The sequence below is a fragment of the Phyllobates terribilis genome, unplaced genomic scaffold (assembly GCF_046119375.1).
Source record: "Phyllobates terribilis strain yellow unplaced genomic scaffold, ASM4611937v1 Scaffold_7__3_contigs__length_470593459, whole genome shotgun sequence".
NCBI lineage: Eukaryota > Metazoa > Chordata > Amphibia > Anura > Dendrobatidae > Phyllobates > Phyllobates terribilis.
The window spans coordinates 77,709,342-77,732,838 of record NW_027362767.1 but is presented as its reverse complement, the minus strand read 5'-3'; the positions used below and the strand labels follow the sequence as shown (position 1 = coordinate 77,732,838).

The 23,497-nt window shown below is 41.1% G+C and overlaps 1 protein-coding gene across 3 annotated transcripts in view; it reads right to left on the bottom strand.

The window, feature by feature from the left end:
• The window catches only part of LOC141153736 (cytosolic phospholipase A2 delta-like), a 60,624-nt gene extending 38,447 nt beyond the window's left edge, over positions 1-22,177 (bottom strand). Inside the window, exons 1-10 of one of the 3 annotated variants that reach the window (XM_073638831.1) lie at positions 22,044-22,177; positions 17,075-17,144; positions 16,391-16,527; positions 15,536-15,667; positions 15,264-15,304; positions 14,781-14,823; positions 13,863-13,926; positions 13,504-13,652; positions 13,110-13,196; positions 8,034-8,087 (exon numbers count right to left, since the gene is read on the bottom strand). In XM_073638831.1, coding sequence (XP_073494932.1) covers positions 8,034-8,087; positions 13,110-13,196; positions 13,504-13,652; positions 13,863-13,926; positions 14,781-14,823; positions 15,264-15,304; positions 15,536-15,667; positions 16,391-16,527; positions 17,075-17,144; positions 22,044-22,076 — 810 coding nt within the window. In that variant the 5' untranslated portion in view covers positions 22,077-22,177. Of the gene's footprint in view, positions 1-8,033; positions 8,088-13,109; positions 13,197-13,503; positions 13,653-13,862; positions 13,927-14,780; positions 14,824-15,263; positions 15,305-15,535; positions 15,668-16,390; positions 16,528-17,074; positions 17,145-17,645; positions 17,965-22,043 lie in introns of those variants that run through there. The other 2 variants (XM_073638833.1, XM_073638832.1) reach the window with 2 other exon arrangements.
• Between the last annotated feature and the right edge of the window lie 1,320 nt (positions 22,178-23,497).

Genomic DNA, 23,497 nt, shown 5'->3' with positions numbered 1-23,497 from the left:
GCTCGTCCTAAATGCCCTTAGTTGTGACAAGGTGTGACATCCCCTGCTCAACAGCTGAACCTACGGAAAAATTTCTAACCAATTCTGACCACCCTGAACCTCGGTGGTCTTGGGTGTGTCGGATTACTGGACTTTTAGGAAGGAATTGGCATAATTGAGACTGATGTTTTGTATGTCAGTCTTGATCTACAGTCCGTGGGAGCAAGATGCACAAAATTCAATAAGCTGTATTCTCAAAGCTTGAAATTTATTCTCTATCTATGGGATAGGGGAAAATTCGCGATCACAGCAGGTCCGACTGCTTGGACGAGAACAGGAGCTCTAAAGAGCCCTGTGTGAATGGAGTGGTGGTCAATCGTACATACTATCACTCCATTCATTCTGCCCGGGGATAGTCGAGGGCAGCGTTCGACAGGTCTTAAGCACTCCCATTAGACTGAATGGAACGGCAATATACATAATTCATTCAGAGCCTAGGTTCTCGGGATTGGTGGGATGACTTCCATACTTGAGAATACCTCCCTGGTATACATGGATTGGGAATAACTTCCATACTTGAGAATATCCCTTTAAATACATCTTGATAAATTGCTTGATACATTGGCTCAAAATGGATTGAGGTTTTATCATTATTAGATATGCTCCACTATAGACAATACGAGGCTAGGTGCACACTGCTTCTGTGCACTTAGCCTCAATATATGGGAGCTTTTCATTACATAATGTATATAGTAATTTGCCCATAGGCTCCTATTCACACGATGGAGTTTGTTCTTTCACCCTCCGTTTGGCCGGTATGCAGACTGAGCTTTGATACACAGCGGGACATGCAATATAGGTTTCTTTCTAATAAGTTCCTACAGTGGAAAAAGCAGCAATCCTGACTGTGGCCAGCGTCGGGTGCATACCTTCAGGGCGCCCGACAATAACTACAAAGGTAGCTTACCCTACACTACTAATGAAAGAACAGAAGCAAAGGCACTCAAGGTGTGAAATCGGTGGGATATAACTGATAAAGAGCGACTCAAGGGAGCTGCTCACCTGGTAAGGTTGTGAAAATTGCAAGCACAACACTACATAGGGCTTGAGGCAGGGCCGGCGTCAGCATTCGACGCACCCGGGCAAGTGCCGGGGCCCTGAGCAGGCGGAGGGGCCCACTCACTGTCGGGGACCCCTGCTCGCTATGAGACCCGTGAGCGGTGCGGTGCCAGCGCCCGCTCCCCCCCGCTTGCTCAGTGCCCCAGCACAATACTACAATACTTACCGCTCCCCGTGCCTCCGCAGCAGCTCCGGTCTCTTCCGCGGCTGCTGTACTGTGACGTCTCAGGTCAGAGGGCGCGGTGACATCTTTACACCTCGCTCTCTCCTGAGCCTTCACAGCGCAGAGCGGGAAGATGCCGGCGACGCTGAGTAGTCCGGAGCAGCGGCAGGAGATGAGTATTTGTTTTTTTTGTTTTTTAATATATGGAGGCATGGGGCATTATAAGGGGGGGGGGGGAGATGACATCCTGCATGGGGCATTATAAGGGGGGGGGGGTGTACATCCTGCATGGGGCATTATAAGAGGGGGTGACATCCTGCATGGGGTATTATAAGAGGGGGTGACATCCTGAATGGGGCATTATATGGGGGGGAGAGGTGACATCCTGCATGGGGCATTATATGGGGGGAGATGTGACATCCTGCATGGGACATTATATGGGGGGGGGGAGGTGACATCCTGCATGGGGCATTATAAGAGGGGTTGACATCCTGCATGGGGCATTATATAGGGGGAGAGGTGACATCCTGCATGGGGCATTATATGAGGGGCGACATCCTGCGTGGGGCATTATAAGGGGGGTGACATCCTGCATGGGGCATGTTGTGGGGGGAACAGCCTGCATGGGGCATTATAAGGGGGGGTGACATCCTGCATCGGGCATTATAAGGGGGGGTGACATCCTGCATGGGGCATTATAAGGGAGGGGAGAGGTGACAGCCTGCATGGGGCATTATGTGGGGGGAACAGCCTGCATGGGGCATTATGTAGGGGAACAGACTGCATGGGGCATTATGTGGGAGGAACAGCCTGCATGGGGCATTATTTTGGGGCCAGTATTCTGTATGGAGCATTATAAGGGGGCCAGTATCCTGTGCAGAGCGTAATATGGGGGCCAGTATCCTGCATGGAGAATTATTTGGGGGCCAGTATTCTGTATGGAGCATTATAAGGGGGCCAGTATTTTGTACAGAGCGTAATATGGGGGTCAGTATCCTGCATGGAGCATTATTTGGGGGCCAGTATTCTGTATGGAGCATAATATGGAGGCCAGTATCCTGTACAGAGCATAATATGGGGGCCAGAATCCTGCTTGGAGCATTATTTTGGGGCCAGTATTCTGTATGGAGCATTATAAGGGGGCCAGTATCCTGTACAAAGCATAATATGGGGGCCAGTATCCTGCATGGGGCATTATTTTGGGGCCAGTATTCTGTATGGAGCATTATAAGGGGGCCAGTATTTTGTACAGAGCGTAATATGGGGGTCAGTATCCTGCATGGAGCATTATTTGGGGGCCAGTATTCTGTATGGAGCATTATAAGGGGGCCAGTATCCTGTACAGAGCATAATATGGGGGCCAGAATCCTACTTGGAGCATTATTTTGGGGCCAGTATTCTGTATGGAGCATTATAAGGGGGCCAGTATCCTGTACAGAGCGTAATATGGGGGCCAGTATCCTGCATGGGGCATTATTTTGGGGCCAGTATTCTGTATGGAGCATTATAAGGGGGCCAGTATCCTGTACAGAGCATAATATGGGGGTCAGTATCCTGCATGGAGCATTATTTGGGGGCCAGTATTCTGTATGGAGCATTATAAGGGGGCCAGTATCCTGTACAGAGCGTAATATGGGGGCCAGTATCCTGTATGGAGCATTTTATGGGGGCCATTATTCTGTATGGAGCGATTCACCGGTTTCTGAGCTGTTGTGGAATTTACAATAGATATCGGTCATGTAATGTAAGAAGTGAAATCTTTGGCCTTGTACTATATATATATTTCTCTGCTGTATCTGTGCATCATGAAGCGTGGTATGTGTTGAAGGGGCCCACAGAGACTCTTTCGCCCGGGGCCCTCTAAAACCTGGAGCCGGCCCTGGCTTGAGGAACAGTAGAACATGGCTGCTGCTCCACCCGCTGAACCTAACCAAGTCAGGCACAGAACTTTAAGGAAAAAAAAGGAAAATGCAGTGTTTCCGGGGCTGCTGAGTCCAGAGAAACAGGGTAACCAGGAGATGGGAAAGAGGGGAATTTTATTCACAATGAGTTTCAATACAATTCCTCTCTTTCCAATCTCCTGGTTACCCCGTTTCTCTGGACCCAGCAGCTTCGGAAAACAACAAAGTTTCAATTTTTTTCCCTAACATACACTACTAATCACAGCAATTGGTAAAACATGTAATTGAAATACTAGTCAAAAAGCAATACCTAAAGAGATAAAGAGGACCCATCAGTTCTCCCGACAAGTTGGTTTTAATAAATAATAGCGATTCTCATGAAAAGAAAAATTGTCCAGCATCTTTTCAATTACATACAGTGGTGGCCAAAAGTATTGGCACCCCTGCAATTCTGTCAGATAATACTCAGTTTCTTCCTGAAAATGATTGCAATCACAAATTCTTTGGTATTATTATCTTCATTTAATTTGCTTGCAAGGAAAAAACACAAAAGAGAATGAAGCAAAAATCAAATCATTGATCATTTCACACAACTCCAAAAATGGGCCAGACAAAAGTATTGGCACCCTCAGCCTAATACTTGGTTGCACAACCTTTAGCCAAAATAACTGCGAACAACCGCTTCCGGTAACCATCAATGAGTTTCTTACAATGCTCTGCTGGAATTGTAGACCATTCTTCTTTGGCAAACTGCTCCAGGTCCCTGATATTTGAAGGGTGCCTTCTCCAAACTGCCATTTTGAGATCTCTCCACAGGTGTTCTATGGGATTCAGGTCTGGACTCATTGCTGGCCACCTTAGAAGTCTCCAGTGCTTTCTCTCAAACCATTTTATAGTACTTTTGGAAGTGTCTTTTGGGTCATTGTCCTGCTGGAAGACCCATGACCTCTGAGGGAGACCCAGCTTTCTCACACTGGGCCCTACATTATGCTGCAAAATTTGTTGGTAGTCTTCATACTTCATAATGCCATGCACACGGTCAAGCAGTCCAGTGCCAGAGGCAGCAAAGCAACCCCAAAACATCAGGGAACCTCCGCCATGTTTGACTGTAGGGACCGTGTTCTTTTCTTTGAATGCCTCTTTTTTTTTCCTGTACACTCTATGTTGATGCTTTTTCCCAAAAAAGCTCTACTTTTGTCTCATCTGACCAGAGAACATTCTTCCAAAACATTTTAGGCTTTCTCAGGTAAGTTTTGGCAAACTCCAGCCTGGCTTTTTTATGTCTCGGGGTAAGAAGTGGGGTCTTCCTGGGTATCCTACCATACAGTCCCTTTTCATTCAGACACCGACGGATAGTACGGGTTGACACTGCTGTACCCTCGGACTGCAGGGCAGCTTGAACTTGTTTGGATGTTAGTCGAGGTTCTTTATCCACCATCCGCACAATCTTGCGTTGAAATCTCTCGTCAATTTTTCTTTTCCGTCCACATCTAGGGAGGTTAGCCACAGTTCCATGGGCTTTAAACTTCTTGATGACACTGCGCACGGAAGACACAGGAACATTCAGGTCTTTGGAGATGGACTTGTAGCCTTGAGATTGCTCATGCTTCCTCACAATTTGGTTTCTCAAGTCCTCAGACAGTTCTTTGGTCTTCTTTCTTTTCTCCATGCTCAATGTGGTGCACACAAGGACACAGGACAGAGGTTGAGTCAACTTTAATCCATGTTAACTGGCTGCAAGTGTGATTTAGTTATTGCCAACACCTGTTAGGTGCCACAGGTAAGTTACAGGTGCTGTTAATTACACCAATTACAGAAGCAGCACAGGATATTTCAAAGGGTGCCAATACTTTTGTCCACCCCCTTTTTTAGGTTTGGTGTGGAATTGTATCCAATTTGGCTTTAGGACAATTCTTTTTGTGTTTTTTCATTGAAGACAAATTAAATGAAGATAATAATACCAAAGAATTTGTGATTGCAATCATTTTCAGGAAGAAACTGAGCATTATCTGACAGAATTGCAGGGGTGCCAATACTTTTGGCCACCACTGTATGTTTAAAATAGTGAACAACGTTCGGTAATGTAGACTTAATTTCATTTGATAGAAGAGAGAGAAGAAAATCCAGAACAAAAAGAGAAAAGTACAAAAAAAGGACTGAGTCTACACTGAATAAACACTGGCTGAGAAGATTTCTTATTCTGGATGAGCTATTAGAGGACAAACTTATAAATACTGTGTTTTTAACAAATTGCCAGTCTCTATAATGTCTTATTTCTGTACAGCAGAGGAGGTTTTAGCTCCTACAGTGCTATAAAGTGCAGTTTGCTTTATACTCCTCTGCCGTCATGACAAAAGCATATATTGTGCCAGATGTATCGGAGATACCTCGCAAGCCGAACCTCGGAGAGGCGCTATAGGGACCAAACACTACAGAGCAGGTGAAGTCCTTCATGTTGGACCTGATTGTGCTCAGAGTTTATGCTCCGTTCCTGTGATCCTCTGACATGTACTCAATATATCAGAGGCGCATTTATGCCTTTATAGGTTCCCATTATCATTGGATTTACTACAACTTTCACCACAATGTTATACTCCTACGATCAATGAAAAAAAGTCCTGGAAAACATGGAACTTATAAAGTCTTATGTGCATTGCTAACCACGAAACTTTATGATCCTGGGTAGGCAGCAAGTATAAAAAAAATAATATACTGTTATCATCCGAAAGGGGCTGAAAGTTTTATGAAGTGCTCATATTTTTTGGAAAAACGATATATAGTTTGTGTCCTGAGGAAGAAGTCTGGGATGACTTTGAAACGCGTTGACTAAAGAACCTGGAATAAAAAATCCTTTATTATACTTCCATTTGGATCTTCATCGCGAATAAAACACATTTGGCTCCATATTTTTAGGAAAACATATTGTGACACATTATAAAAAAAAAAAAATTATCACTAGGTTTCAGCCATATGCCCCCTAGGCAGGCACAGGAGTCAGATCTTCACTGTGTTTTTACCTTGAAAAAATCCAGCGCTGAAACGCACTGATTGAAAAAAAAGAATAATTTTATTCGATCAAGGATTCTTCATATCTCCACTGAAGTGTATTGCCATCTGGAAATTGTCTCTTCAGAGATAAAGAGGATTTGAACTCTATAGCGCCACCTATTGGAATTTTGGGATGCTGCTACAGATTTTAAAGCTATTTGTCAGCAGCTCTTGATGAATCAGCATCTGCAGAAGAACTTGATGAATGCATGTTCCCTGCCCTAATGGACAGGAGGATTCAGCATTGTTAAATACAGAGTCTTGAAAGAGAACTTCAATCATTACTCAGACCCTAGTCAATGGTCACAGTAGTGTTAGTAATAGCTCTACCATGCTGCAGTCGCTTCAGGCAATGATTCATCTCTTACTGGGAAGAGAGTTGGTGGCAAGTGTCCCAGAGACACGTGACGGGAGCACGAGAACACAGATAATTACAGCTATTAAATATTAAGGACGCGTTTCACTGCTGCGTGACTGTGAATGGATTGTCTTAAGACAAACTACAGTCATTGTTAAGAAATGGACACAAATCCAGGTGAAGGTTATAGGTTTCCCTCTGTATACGAAAGTAAACTTCTCTGAATCTAATCAGAAGGATAAAACGGCTGGAGCTCAGGTTCTCCTTAAAGGGGTTTTCCTACAAACAAAAGTTCATTTTAATCAATAGATCTTGGAATAATAGCTTAAATAAAATGTTCCTGTGCTGAGATAATCTTATAAATGTGCCCCTGCTGTGTACTGTGTAATGGCTGTGTTTTTTTCTGTGGCACCGTCACATTTTTCAGAGCACCATCTTGGGCTTTCAATAAAAGAAACAAACAAAATAAATCAATAAAAGAAACATTTGTCTGCAAATGGAGGGCTTTCCTTTTTAGAGACAATACTTACTTGGCTTCATATTCCAAGTCAGGTAGTAAGACTGTAAAAAGTGTAAATTTTGACTTCTAATAAAACTAATCTCCAATAGGAAGCATTAGAGACCCTACAATCTTCCCGTCAGGAGTGGAACCTACTCATCATTGAGAATGACTGGAGAGGTGGCAATGCATGTGCACGGCTCTCTCCTTTCACTTCTATGGGAGTTAAAGAGGTTGTCCACTACTTTACCATTGATGACCTTAGGATAAGTCATCAATGTCCGATCGGACAGGATCCGACACCCGGCACTCCCGCCGATCTGCTGTTCTCTATGCCGGAAGTGCTCAGTTACAGAGCTGCTCAGTCTAGTGGCCGCGGCTGGCTACTGCACATCCGCCCCCCCTACTGATTTGAAAAGGGGGCAGATGTGCAATACTTCTGGCCAGCACTGAGAACAGCTGATCTGTGGGTATGCCATGTTGTCGCACCGCCACCGATCAGACATTGATGACCTATCCTAAAGATAGGTCATCAATGTTAAAATAGTGGACAACCTCTTTAAGGAAGCGAGCTAGGTTCAGACAATAATGGAGTCATTATTCCTGATTCAATCGGGGGTTTCTTTCTGAAGGCCAAAAGAAAAAGAAATTCAGATGTGCCCCTGGACCCCTTGACAGAGCAATAGACTTCAATTGGTGTTTTGGAATCCGTCTACTTCATTGGGAACATATCTGAATCCTGTTGTTTGGGGTCATCAGATGAAAGTCTCGAACAGAGTCAGGAACAGAAGCTCAAAAGTTGTCTGAACCCAGCTTCACACTATTACAATTAAAGCTGTATTATATAAAGCTTATTAAAAAAAATTTTTTTAAAACATTCAGCTATATAAGAAACCTTTTAGTAGGACTTTTTTTTTTGTCAGATAAAAATTGCACATAGAATCATTAAGAAATAGGAAAGTGTACCTGGATCCAGCGCAGTGGATGGAAGCAGCGGAAGCCACACCAATTTGTATAAACCTAGTTAAATTTTTTGAAAAATTAAATACTGTCTAGAAAGTGACATAAACATACAACAGAGATTAACAGACAAAAGGATTCCAAAAAAAGAAGCAGAAACTTAGAGTTACTGTATCATGACAGTGACAAGGTACGTCCGCTAACTACACCGGCCTCTACCGACGGAAAGTAACTTGTTGAGAACAGAGACACTCGGCCGAGTAATTCTGCTGGTCTCATTTTTTATCATCTTAAAGAAACCCTAAAAAGTGTTCACATCCTTTCAATCATATTTTATGTCTCAAGCACAAAGTATTGTGCTTTAAGTACACTAGCAACTATAAGACGTTGTGTGCACATACCCTAAGGGGGACTAAAAGGTCCTTTTGCAACTATCATCAGACCAATATTACAATTTATAGATAAGTGTTGGGGCTGGGGACTTGTTCATATTTTACATCAGGGCCGAATGAATGAAAATTCAATAGCGCCCTTTTTTTATGTAAATGCGTGGAACAATCCTTCACCAAAGTGAACGCCTCACATGTATCTATAGTCACATCAGAAGATAATCTTAGATAGATTTCCATTTTGAGTAGAGAAAATCAACAGTAAAGAAGGAAGAAACATATTAAGTATAGAGGAAATAAGAGTAAAAATGAAAATGCAAATAAAAGAAGCACAGTCCCAATTCTCTGCTGCCCCTGGCAAGTGGCTGCTTTGCCTATAGGATTAATACAAAGCTTAAGATGGAAAAACATATATATTTTATGCAAGTTTAGAAAAACAATACATTACATAAAGGTCAATTTCTAGACAGTATTATGCTGTTTATTTGATCCACTAGATTTGTAGGAAGTCAGTATACAAATTACAATTCAAGACAGTAAAAACAAATTACAAAACTTTTTACAAGGAATACTGGGATCTGCATGATATAAGGATGTGTTCACATGGGTGGACTTTCCAAAAGGAAAATCCTCTGCATTTTAATACACCAACATGGTGATAATCTACAACATAAATTGAGCAGAGCCACGGATCTGACCTTCTGTCAATTTATGTGGATTTCACCATTCGTCATGACATTTCTTTCCGGCATCCAATAATCTAGAAAACAAGACAACCTGTCTCTTGTTTCCAGCACAAAACTAATATAATGTGGATAGGTATTACATAGAAAACAAAAAGGCCGTAAAAAGGGAAGAATTAAGGATATATACTTTTTCTGACTGTAAGAATCCATATGATGTGATAGTACAACACCATATGAGGTCATTAAAGGGCTTGTCCGGCCTTATGCTACAAGTCTGCAGTCACTCAGACTTGCATGCTGTGAGGATTCTCCTGTGCTGGCGCCGGGAGTGTGACCACAACTATGTGATTTGCATACATATAGTCACGTGCCAACTAGACTTGCAAGGCCTCACTCAATAAAACTGTATTGAGTGAAGTCAGACAAGTCTAGTCTGAATGTGGCCGGGAGTATGCAAATCTCATACTTGCAGTCACACTCTCGATTAATCCGCACAGCGTGTAGTTGTGCTTAATGTGAGGATTCACAAGTCTGCAGTCAGATTGACTGCAGACTTGTAGCTTAAGGCCGGACAGCGTCTTTAATTCTGGATTACAGGAATTTTATTGTCTATACACCCACTTATATCTTTATGAAGAGGAATGTAACCAAAAAATATGATACAGAGCATCACATATTGTCCTATTAACGATTGTTTTTAAAGAGAAGTGGACATCAGGATTTACTCCAATAATCCACCAATGTGAAAGGCTTTCACAACTGCCGAGGAAAGCGACGCCAACATTGCAGGAATGAGCGCCATTCAAATAGCGACGCAGATCGCAGTTACATACAGCGCTGCCTTATGCAAACCACAAGAATATCACAAGCGGCAATCAATTCTGATGAAGGTCTGTTTAGATGGAAACGTTAACTTAATGGATTGCCAATAAATTGTGTGTTCACTTTCTACAAATCCCGAGTGCCAAGTTTCTATATTTATTTGATTACAGGCTGGAACCCTATTTGGGCACCTCATCTCCTTACCAGGAGTGCCATATATTTCCTTAACAACATTGCAGGAACGTCACCTCTGCGGGAGATGGGTGGGTATATATTGCTTTTACTTTTTTTATGGACCCCTGGACTGATTGAGCCAGGGGGGGGGGGTCCAGCAGTGGAAAACCCCTTTAATTATTCATCAACATGATAAATAATGAACACATATGTAGGATCATTATAATCATAAAGTTTAGAAAAGTTATCAGCTTGGTTACGCTAATTGATCAATGGCAGAAAATTGGCAAAAAACATGTTTCTCAAAGCAGGTAAAAATTTTGTATTCGATTGAGGTCTAATTAAAAAAAAAGAAAATATTTAACTAGGTAACAAAAAGTAAAAGCTGAAAAATGTATACAATTCACTGCCACGATATATACCACAAGGCTTTACATACACACAACACTGTGCAAAAGTTTTAGGCAGACATGGAGAAAATGCTATAAAGTAAGGATGCATTCAAAAACAGAAGTGATAATAGATTATTTTTATCAAAGAACAAAATGCAAAGTCATTGACCAAAAGAGAAATCCGAATCACATCAGTATTTGGTGTGACCGTCCTCTGCCGTCAAAACAGCATCAATTCTTAGTGCTTGTACTTATACAGTTTTTGTTGTTCCAAACATCTTGGAGAACTAACTACAGATCTTCTGTGGATGTCACTTGTGCAAATCCTTCTCTCTTCATGTAATCCCAGACAGACTGGATGATGTGAGATCAGGGCTCTGCGGGGGCCGATGCTTCTATTTTGGAAAGCATTCTTACTCGACAGCATTTTTTTCCACACCTGCCTAAAACTTCTGCATAGTGCAACCAGGATTTCACTCATTATAATGGAACATAGATCCCATTTTTTTTATACAGTGATGAAATATGTAGAGAAAGACTTTATGCACAACTCATTGGGAGACTCGTCAAGGGTGGACATTCTCATTAGGCAAAGCAGACCAGTTCCACAAGCAGCAGAGACTGGGAGGGGGGAGTCTTTTCTTGCACATAGTAAAATATTATAATATATTTTTTTATTTATTTATAAAGAAACAGAAATGATTAATAATATATAGGATTTCAAGGATCGTGTGCCTCACGGCTTCAAAAAAATGTAATAATACATGTGTAAATGTGCTGAGAAATGGTATACAAAAATAAAAATTAAAAGGAAGAAATTTCGCAACTTTTTTGGGGGGATTTTATTTTTATGGCGTTCATTGTGCTTTAAAAATGATTGGAAAAAAACATGTTTTTCCAGGTGAAGACGATAGCAAACCTGCATATTTTTTTTTTCTTATACATAGGTGGTGAAAACCAATTTCAGAAATCTGCAAGAAGGAAAATGGCGATGCAAGCCAATTATTTTTTGAGAGCTTGTCTATTGCACGTTGTACTGATTGTTTTACTGAGAGCATTATGGGATAGATACAACATTTTGATTGCTTTTTATTGCATTTGAGGCAGGAGGGGGGAGGGTTGAATTGTGATAAATTTGAGATAATTTTTTTTTTATATATTATTAGTTCGGGCAATTACGCCACACAGCAATGCCACTAGATATGTTTGGGATTTCTTTTTTTTATTTTGTACATCTCGCTATTTACATATGGGAAAAAAGGAGGATGATTTAAACTTTCATTTTTTTTAAAGATTTTTTTAAACACACACACACGTATATATATATATATATATATATATATATATATATATATACATATACATATATATATATATGTTTCTATATATATGTACAGTACATATATATATATACAGTACAGACCAAAAGTTTGGACACACCTTCTCATTTAAAAAAATTTCTGTATTTTCATGACTATGAAAATTGTACATTCACACTGAAGGCATCAAAACTATGAATTACCACATGTGGAATTATATACTTAACAAAAAAGTGTGAAACAACTGAAAATATGTCTTATATTCTAGGTTCTTCAAAGTAGCCACCTTTTGCTTTGATGACTGGCTATATAATTCCACATGTGTTAATTCATAGTTTTGATGCCTTCGGTGTGAATGTACAATTTTCATAGTCATGAAAATACAGAAAAATCTTTAAATGAGAAGGTGTGTCCAAACTTTTGGTCTGTACTGTATATATATATATATATATATATATATATATATATATATATATTTTTTTTTTTTTGTATTAATCCCCTTAAGGGGCTTGAACCTACAATCTCTTTAGCGCCTATGCACTACACTTCAATTCCATAGTACACCCTAGTGTTAGTATAGACAATTAGCTAGAGATGTAAAAAAATTGCAACTCCCCCCGTACACTCTATAAAAAAAAAAAAATCATACATCAAAAATCATCAGTGTATTGTGAAATAAATGATCTTATATGAAGACTAGCCACAGGCTTCCTATGGTACACAAGGGTGCCTTTAGAAGGCCTGCAGCTGTCGTGGTAAATAATCGGCACCCCCTGATCGCGTTGCACGAGGTGCCAGGGGCTGTCAGAAAAGTTTTGAATGCCGCCGTCATGGCTGACAGCAGCATATAAGAAGTTACACTGATGTGGTCAGCGCTAGCTCTGATCTCATCAGTTATTGTCAGGTACTGAATATGTAACTGAGCCAGTACCTGTGCTTCATGGAGCGGGCTCAACTCCTGAGCCGGCTCTGCACAGAGGCTGTGAGGTACGGCAGTCGTCAATAAGGGGTTAATGCATCTAGGGGAAAAAATGTGAAGTTTCAGAATATTACAGTATTTTGGCGCTACTTATACTGATACAATGGCCATACCAGGTCAATATCTATAAGCTGTCCTACAAAATGTGGCTGTGTCCAGCCTGCAGTATCCATTATAGGATTAACTATACCAGGGGTGTAAAGAGATCTAAAAATTTGCAATGTACCCTGTACATGCTAAGAAAAAAGAAAAAAAAAATCAGAAACCACCTGGTCCTCCATCAGAGTTTCCGGCAGGGAATTACATAAGTGGGACACTTACGGGCACGGTGGAGAGAAGGATTTTCTGTTCTTGTCCCATGTGCAGCGACTTTACTGGAATAATGTGAATGTTCTGGTTTTCATGTCCCTACAGAAGGAAATAAGTGCAGCAAAGTAAAGGGAACATACAGAAGAAACTACAAGTCTTAATAAAGTTAATAAATCTAGATGGTAAGCTACCAACAATGATGATCACGACCAATTATCTGTGCCCGGCCACTTACCACTTCTTCCTTCCTTTAACACTTGGGAAGGAATAGGTTTTATTATGTGGATTTTGATGCTGATCTGCTTCAAAATCCACATAAAAAAATTTGTGTCTGGGTGCAGTGGGGTGCTACAGGTTGTCCAATATTTTAGAAAACAGAAGCATAGAGAACACTTCAGCAGTTTACCTCCAAATAGGCCGTCAACTCTGGGTTCCATCTAGTGACGTAATAGAATCGGCAGGTTAGCTTGTGATCGGCGCCGGCTGTGCAGGGACTCAGCTCCAGCTTGGATTTCTTTTCAAAAGAGTCTTCCACTAACAAGGTTATTTGTTTGCCTGGATGAACAGGAGAGAGAAAAGTTCACTATTTATTCGGCAACAATGATTATGTGCATTTGTCACTGGTGTCTGAATGGGACAACATGGATGTAAAGTTAAATAAAAGTATTTTCTGTAAAGACCAAGACGATAGATGACCACATGTCAGGGCTGCCCAACTAGGTGCCCAGTCACGTGGCTTTGGTGCCCCCTATTATAGCAGCCCACCTTTCAGGTTCTCCGGGATCCTCTGCTTGTCGACACAGATGTCCAGGCAGGTCATCTCTCTAGCCTGCAATGCAGAGAAGCGGAGTTACACAGTATGTGAGGGTGAAATGCAATAAAATATAAATCATGCCACATACACTGGTCAGTTGGACAGTCACAGTGCAAAATATACAAAAAAAAAGTGCATGGTGATCGGAAGCATGTAGCAATGCAAAGAAAACGGGACCGGAGTGAAGACGTATGTTACTAAGTGTCTACTAGTTGTAAAGTCATAGGACATAAGCATTAAGATAAAGAAGGGTTTTATTCTAATATTAAATAATAGAACTTAGATTTTGGGTGTAAGGTAAAGTGCTCCAGAGTGTTGAAACAAATTGCAGTTCATGTCATAAATTTGCAGCAAAAAAATCCTCATTTTTCATACACTTGGATTTTGCATTGATTTACCCCTGTATATTTAAAGGGAACCTGACAAAGCTGCCTCTGCTTGCAGCATCGGGGCAGCATTGCTTTTAAAAAATACAGAAAAAAAAAAGAGTGAACAACCCCTTTAAATTTAATCTTCTTATAACTAGAGATGAGCGAACTCGAACTGTAAAGTTTGGGTTGCGTACTGTGTCCGGTGCTGAACTCCAAACACGGACTATTCTTGGAAGTCCGTTTTACAGGACGCAGTTCGGGTCAGCAGCAGAATGATTCTGCGAGTCAGAACTGTCAATCAAATTAGTCCATGGCAAGCAGAAAATAGAGGTGGGGGGGCATCAGATTTGGTAGTGGGCTAAATAACAAATGCTGACATTTCTGAGAATACTTATCTTACATCCAATAGATAATTTTTCAATCACACAATAACTAAATCACTTGGTAAATCTAAGAGAACGCATTTACAGAATTCTACCCAAAAATACGTCAGCTTACCACAATCACTCCATTTGTAAGTATCTTCTCACGATAACCTTTACTGAAATATAAAATAAGTAAAATTATAAATTAGGGACAGATAGTAAAAGTATGCATATACAGTATATATTGGCATGCCAGGACTGGCATGTCACTCTCCACAAGGGGAAACCTTACCCCTTAGACCACAGTCCAGAGCCTCTCATCTAGCCAAATCAGTTCTCATACTTTGCACTGATGAGGGTGCAACATCCCGAAACACCATGTCTGCAAATTGAGATTCTGGTTTGACTTCTATGCTAAGTCATATTGCACGACTCGTTAATAGAGACTTGTAGGATTGCTGCTTCCAACAGGTGGCGCTATAGAGTTCTAGTTCTCTTCCTCTCTGAAGAGGCATTTTGCATATATACACATATATATACACACACACACGAACGCATATTATATATCTATATATTACATTTACACTGATTGTAGATATGAAGATGAGGAACTTACAATTCTTGCACAGTAAATTCCACTTGCAGAGTTTCTGGTCCCTGAAAAAATAAAGACCACAATTTAATTCTAATTTTTTCCTATTTTTAGAACATTATCCTGAACATATGAGCCCGTGCCCCGTTCCCCTCGCTTATTACACAGGAGATTTGGTGTTATAAATCATGGAATAGAGATTTTGAGAACAGACAAGATATGGAAAGTGCGTCAGGACACGGCTAATATAAGGACAAAATAACGGCACAAATGGGATAAGAAAGCATTTGACTTACGTTAGGGTTGAGACCGAACGTTTCCAGTTTGGTCTCTCCGATACAGATTTTTCCCACGTCAAATGTCAGTGTATAGAGCAGGTCGTTTTTTGTGATCACGTCCTCGTCATGAAGCGTCAGATGCAACATGTTCTGAAACAGAAGTTATTTGCAGATATAAATATATATCTCATCACAGTGACAGGACTGTAGAGGAAAGTGCCCGATGCCAAATGTCTGCAAATACCTATTTATGGGATCAGTTAAAGCAAATCTGATTGTTTAATGACGGCATTACAATCATAGTGATCAGAGGCGATATGGAGATTTTCCGCCGGTGACATGATGGGCAGAATATCGATCGTTCCGTCCCCATCACCATTTATCACCCTGAATACATAGACCGGGAAATAGGCGCAAATGACTCGTATTGGCACTCATTAATTGATTGATGGGCTGAAATTAAGACCAGATGCACCATAAATAAAAGACAACCAGAACCCTACCCGCTAGATAAGGGCTCATGTAGGCATCTGTGTAACTCGGTCAGAGTGCGGTTTGCAATGCATGGATGTCCATGTAACTCAGCCAGAGCACGGTTTGCAATGCATGGACGTCAGTGTAACTCAGCCAGAGCACGGTTTGCAATGCATGGACGTCCGTGTAACTCAGCCAGAGCACGGTTTGCAATGCATGGACTGTTTGCGGGTCTCCCAATCCGAACATGACAGTATTATAGGCAGATTTGCTGTTCAGAGTGTTATGACATCTGGCTGAGATAGTGGCAGTGTCACTCTTATTTTAGGGGATATTTGCATTTTCTAATAGTCTGTAAAGAATAATCACCACTGATGAAAGCTCACCTCGACCTCTTACCTTCACATTATTGCAGAGAGTAAACTGAAACGTCTCGTTCCACACAGGGTCACTGGTGTTGGATAAAGTCCTTGTCTTTAAGGTCTTATTGGTGCAGGAAGGCAGCCACAGACATACGTAACAATCAGCATTGCTCACTGCAATGGAAAAGCAGATCTCATAATTAAAGGGGTTCTCTGGTTAAAACAAGTTATCCCCTATCCTCTGGACTGGTGATGGTTGACCGCGGGGAGGTGCACCGGTCAGCACAACCAGAACCTATAAACTCAAGAGGGAACTTATATCAGTATTATAAAATGAAGCAGGTGATCGTGTATCTGATCTGCTGCTTCATTTTATAATCAGATATATGATCTTATGATTTTATGATCAGATGATTTTTTGATCAGATACCCGATCACCAGTCTAGTCATTACATATCAGGAAAAGCCGAGGGCAGCGCTCGGCAGCCCTATGGGGAATGAATGGAGCGGCGGTCCGAACTTATGTATAGTCGCCCTATTATAAAGGAGATAAAAGTTCCCCATTATGCAGAGATCAGTGCAGTGGTTGAACCCCCTCCAATCAATATTTTATAATGCTATTATACCAATATTCCGTTACACTATTATATAAATATTCCATTACACTATTATATCAGCAGTTCCAGCCAGTAACATACATCTTGCAACCCCTTATACGTACTCAAGTCAGCCCATGGGATTTGTGCGGCCTGTACAACCCTGACCGTTAACAAGCTGAGTGCACTGTCCTCCTGTAATGAGAAAGTCGTATCAGTACAATAATCAACAATATATGAACACAATATTATTATATTAATCTAAATGACATATTACATTTATTAAAATTGTGGTGTACAATTGTACCAGTCATTGTGGGCAGTAAAGGCAATGGACGAATTACTTATAAATTACCTAATACATCGCATTGGGTAATCCTTGGCTATGGGACAAGACAATACCCCTTACCAGAAGATCACTATTACAAATGTATGCCCGTTCTTCCATCCTGGAACCCTAACCTGACTAATTCTACCCATAATAAAACTAGAGAGAAGAAAACAGAGCCATCCAAGTCACAGTTTTCCCATTTTAACTATTGCAGACTTACCAAGAGAAAGAAGATCTATTTGCAACTCAAAGTCTATGGTGTCTTATCTACAAAACATGCAGATAGACACTTTTCGGGGTCAGACTTACTATTTAAAAGAGGTTGTCTACCCCCTTTTTCCTTTTAAAAATGGGTCCATACTCACCTACAGATCCCGCGCTGCTCCTTAGTATTGCTGATCCGGTCCCCCACCAGTCTCCTTGCTTCCATTTTCACGGGGGATGTTTTTTTTTTAGATCGTGCTAGCATTGTTTTTAAGGAAAACAGTAAAAAAAGGTGGATAACTCTGTAAATTTAATCTCCTTATAACCAAAGAAGATGCAGGCACAAGCCTTGATGACAGCCATACAGATAATGCATCAGAACAGCAACCAAAAATGATAATCCGTTCCATTGTAGATGACAATGTGACTCATCCCAACGCTTCAAAACAACATGTCTGTACAAATATTGTTATAGACATGGAATTTAAAAGTAGGATCCTCCTAATGGCTTTTATTACTTTCTAATCTGCTGAAAAATAAACATTATTTTACAATCTATGGGTCTCAAAACAATGAAACAGTGTCGGGATGGGTCAACTAACCAGTCTTTCCAGAAATGTGCCCAGGTACTGTATACATGTATATTATTGTGACGTAACGTGGGTGCAAAACTTTCCCAAATCAGGCGTCTCCTCCTTATATCTCCAGGCGTATACGTCTTTATTCAACAATTAAGTGAAGTGTGTCGGCTTGTTGTGTCATCTTGTAAAGCAATTAAGATTAAAACGATATTTAATAATTTATCCCCTTCCCCTGTGCCCATCATTTAACCCACAACTGGCTTTATAGACCAATGGTGATTGGTTTCATGAGTTTAAGAATGTATATGACTAGCTCAAAAATACTGGCAATATGAAAACGGGACATGTATGCTCATCTACTAAAGACTAGGTGCCAATGAGACAATAAAATATTTCTGGCATACAACTAATCAATAGGTGAGCACTCCAACATTGAAAAGTATACATATTGCATTATCTAAGCTGTATACACTTTAAAAAGAATCCATCATCAGCTATTTGCTATGTAATCTGGGAGCAGCATGATGTAGGGGCAGAGACCCTGATTCCAGTGATGTGTCACTTACTGGGCTGCTTGGTGCAGTTTTGTTAGAATCCCTGTTTTCTCTGCTGTAGATGTAGCAGAGCTCGGAATGCTGAGCTGTATATAACCCAGCCCGCTCCACTGATTGACAGCTTTTTGCGTGCACTGTAAGCAAGCTTCCAATCAGTGGAGTGGGCAGGGTTATACACAGCTCAGCATTCCGAGCTCTGCTGCATCTACAGCAGAGAAAACAGGGATTCTAACAAAGTTGCAGCAGTAAGTGATACATCACTGGAATCAGTGTCTCTGCCCTTACACTATGTGGCTATCAGATGAGGTAGCAAAAACCTGGTGACAGATTCCATATGAATATAGGCGACGTAATAAAAGAATTAAAAAAAAATTTTAGTAAAATTGCAATATCTTACTATCTATCAAATATTTGCAAAATAAAACATTACCCACGGGGACTGGTTATGTAAAAATTATTAAACTCTGTAAAATGTATCCACCACATGGACAGAGAGGGGAGAAATTACTATTCAACCAGCTGTCAAGACTTGTGGCCTGGTGACTGAGAAGCACATCGTCATAAAACATCCAATGTCGGGCTGCTTATTGTCACCTGACCACTGCAGGCAATCCCAGGCCACGGAAGTCTGACGACTGGTTGAACAGTGAAGTGTCTGCTTCCGGTCCCTGGGCAAACCACTGAGCGGCCTGTGGTGGATTCAGGTGGGTGACAATAGGTGAGTATTACAGGGTTTGTTATTTTTTACACCTCCTCGGCAAGGTGTTTTTTCTCAGATGAACCCCTTTAAATATTGTTTTCTTACTATAATCTATGGAGTACCTTAAATTTGGCTTCACTGTTTTAAAGAGGAATTCCTAATCCCATCATAGACCTTTCTGGCATACGAACAGGAAAATACATAAATGCCTGGTGTATGTAGGACCTGTATCTGTATCCAGAACGGGGCCCCCCCAAACGCCATCCTATCTGGTGAGGCAACCACCAGGAATGGAGACCCTGCATTAGAATGGGTGCAGAGGGGGGTCCTGCATCTATCAGACATTTATAGTATATTACGTAGACATGCCATAAATGTCAAGCATAAATCAAGTTATATTATTATAGTATAAATACAGAATAAAGAAATGTATAACGAAAAGACTGCAGGCAATAAACCTCTCCTCCTCATACATTATACAAAGCCATAAACAAAAGCCATGATAAATATGTGCACACATGAATACATGACCGAATGACGGCCTGTGGTTAGCAATGACTAATGACTAGTTATAGGCAGTTATTAAATATGACAACTAGTTACAAGTTATTACTAGAGAGAGGTCTCCTGGTAAAACTCCAATCTATCCTAGTCCTGAAGACAGGGATAGCTAAAGCCCATTTACACAAGTAGATAACAGTGAAAGCGATCAATGATACAAAAAGAATAAACAATCTTTACACAAGTCAGACAATCATGTAGTAAATCATTATTGGACGATCATTTCATGGCTCCATAGATTAATTTCCCATGTCCCCTAAAGCAGAAGCAACCTGGTTTACAGGATAATTTTTGCTAATAAATTATTTCATGAACAATGAAGGAGCGTTTTTAAGTAGTAAGTGTTCCAGTCTTAGCGACTATCCACTCGAGTAAATGGGCCTTTTGTTGTTATAATACAAACTACAAACACTAAGACCCTCCGAATCATCAAGAACTGGAGCTCCGTCCACTTTCTAAAAAGCAGGGCTGTGGAGTCGGTAAGCCAAACCTCCGACTTCAACTCCTCAATTTCCATGACTCCGACTCCACGACTCCCTCATACATGGCTCATGTTTAAGTGATAAATTTACTGCAGCACAGATTCATCTCGGTAAAAGTCTAGACCCTTAGATCAGGAATAGGACAGACATTTATAGGACATTTCATAACTTTCCCAAATTCTTATGAAAAAATATTCCCCACAAACTGCACTGATCTACTGCACCCCATTTATTATATATTTTAGGAGTCGGAGTCGGTCCATTTTATACCGATTCCGACTCCACCAAAATGAGCTCCGTCTCCACGACTCCGACTCCACAGCCCTGCTAAAAAGTTGGTGGAACCTGGGAGTTAAAATGTCAAAAGGGGCAAAAAATTTCTGCAGAGGTTGAAATTAAATATTGGGAATGGAAGCTATTCTGCGCTCTCTGAAGTCACCACAGTCCAATAGTAAGTTCAACATAAACTCTGGGATTATTTATTAGCCATTACTGTAATTACATCTCGCATTGTTACACAATTGATATGGATTCTGCGAAACTAGGTTTACGTTCAGATCTTATTTTAGCACAGAGAAGACTTATTGCTATAAAGGATCAAAAACACAGATGATCCTAGGACCAGAAACATCAGAGGTCACTCACTGCCGTGAAACCAGTAGTGTTTGAGGCCACTGCACCCTAGACTAGAAACATCAGAGGCAACTGTCCCCTATACCAGAAACATCAGTGGCCACTGCTCCGAATCAGAAACGTCAGAGGCCACTGCCCTCAGACAAGAAACGTCAGTGGCCACCACCACCAGACCAGAAACATCAATGGCCACTGCCCCCAGACCAGAAAAGTCAATGGATACTGCCCTCAGACTATAAACATCAGAGACCACTGCTCCGAGAAAAGAAACATCAATGGCAACTGCTTCCAGACCAGAAACGTCAGAGGTCACTGCCCCGGGATCTGAAAGATCAAAGACCACTGCCCTGAGGAAAGAAACATCAATGGCCACTGCCCTGAAACCAGAAACGTCAGAAGCCACTGCCCTGAGACCAGAAACGTCGGAGGCCACTGCCCTGAGAACAGAACAGGAACGTCAGCGGCCACTGCCCCGAGAACAGAAATGTCAACAGCCACTGCCCCAAGACCAGAAACGTCAGAGGCCACTGCCCTGAGAACAGAACAGAAAAGTCAGTGGCCACTGCCCTGAGAACAGAACAGAAAAGTCAGTGGCCACTGCCCTGAGAACAGAACAGAAAAGTCAGTGGCCACTGCCCTGAGAGCAAAGTAGAAACGTCAGTGGCCACTGCCCTGAGAGCAGAAACGTCAGCGGCCACTGCCCCCGAGAACAGAAACATCAGAGGCCACTGCTCTAGACCATAAATGTCAAGAGGCCACTGCATCCTACACCAAAAAAATCAGAGACAACTGTCCCCTATATCAGAAACATCAGAAGCCACTATCTCCAGACCAGAAATGTCAGAGGCCATTGCCCCAAAACCAGAAACGTCATTGTTGCATGGTCTAAAGACATTGAGTCCATTGTTCCATGATCCTCATGATTGTTCAAAATAGAATTTATCTATGTAGATTTACGTAACTGTACTATAATCCATGAAGTGAAACAGAATATTCATGTCAAAGAAATATTATCCAGCAGATGCACGAATAAATAAATCAGACTTACGCGATAGGAGATAGCAGAAGGTCTCCGAGCCATCCTCGTAGTGGGAGCGTTGTGTTTATTACATTGGAGTCAAGTGAATGAATGGGAATATTACCAATGTCACTCGCTGACAAAAGATGAAACTCCGGAGTGAGCTTTGTGGAAAGATTAGAGAAGATGTAAATATACATTGCTCACCACGCCTGCCTCCAAATTATAGGCACCATTACATACAAACACCTCCTTCATTCTACACTTCAAAGATCATCAGCAAGGTATGGATGGGAGGAGGCGCACGGGCCATCCATGTAATTAACATTAACGGCAAGCTTATGAGCAATGAACTCTGACAACTATTTGCAGAAAGTAAATTATAGCAAACTATTATTTATGTGGCTTTCAGACACACAATTCAAGAAAGACAAAGTGAAAACTGCAACTAAAGAATAAGAAACTTGCCCTTTCTGCCTAGAGTAAATGGGTTTGTGCACACGGAGTCTTTTTGTTTAGTTTTCGGAGCAGAAACTCAACGATTTTGAAGAGAATTTGAAGATTTTCCAATCAGTTTCTACTCCAAAAACTCCTCGAAATAGCTTGAGGGTATGTGCACATAGTTTTTGCGGAGTCTTTTGGAGCCTGAAAAAAAGAAAAAGCCTGAAAAATCGCTCCAAAACTCTTACAATCACTGTTCTAAATTTTGATACAAATCAGACATGGACCAATATTTTGGTTAATGATAATTACCCCCATTTTTGGTCCATGAACAAATTCTGCCCCTTGCTTTAAATGACTGGTGGGAGTGACAGGACTGAGAAGCATCACCAATTAAAAGTACACAACAGGGACAATAACATATCCAAAATGTTAACAAAGTAAAATTGCTTTTTTGGGTGAGGTACTTGTGTATGGGAAGTTTTTTTTTCTGCTTCTAATTCATTAATTGGCTACATTTAGAGATTTTTTTCCCATACAAATAGAAATGCTTCAAGAACTGATATGTGGCTATTTTTTCTCAGACTGAAAAATAGTGTGGGAAAAAAACAGCATCATATGCACCATATACGGTGGATGTTTGTGGACTTAAATCAATATTAAAATTATTCAAAGAGTGACCTTATGTGGCTTCTGAGCAGAAACTGCTCCACAATCCTTGTCACAAACCCCTTAGGCTGCATGCCCACGATGCGTTTTTCATGCGTTTCCGCTGCGGAATTTCCACAGCGGAAACGCATCAAAAACGCTTGGTAATCCGCACCACATGGTCCCCAATGGCATTCCGCAATGTCAATGCACATGCTGTGGATTTTTCCGCAGCGTTTCTGCAGCGCTCATAAATCCGCAGCATGTTCATTAATTTTGCGGAAGCACAGCGGAAGCACCGCCATTGACTTGCATTGAGACGCATATAATCCGTGTCTGTACATTTGTACACTCGGATAATATGCGTTTCAATGTGCGGATGGTACCCAGGTCTG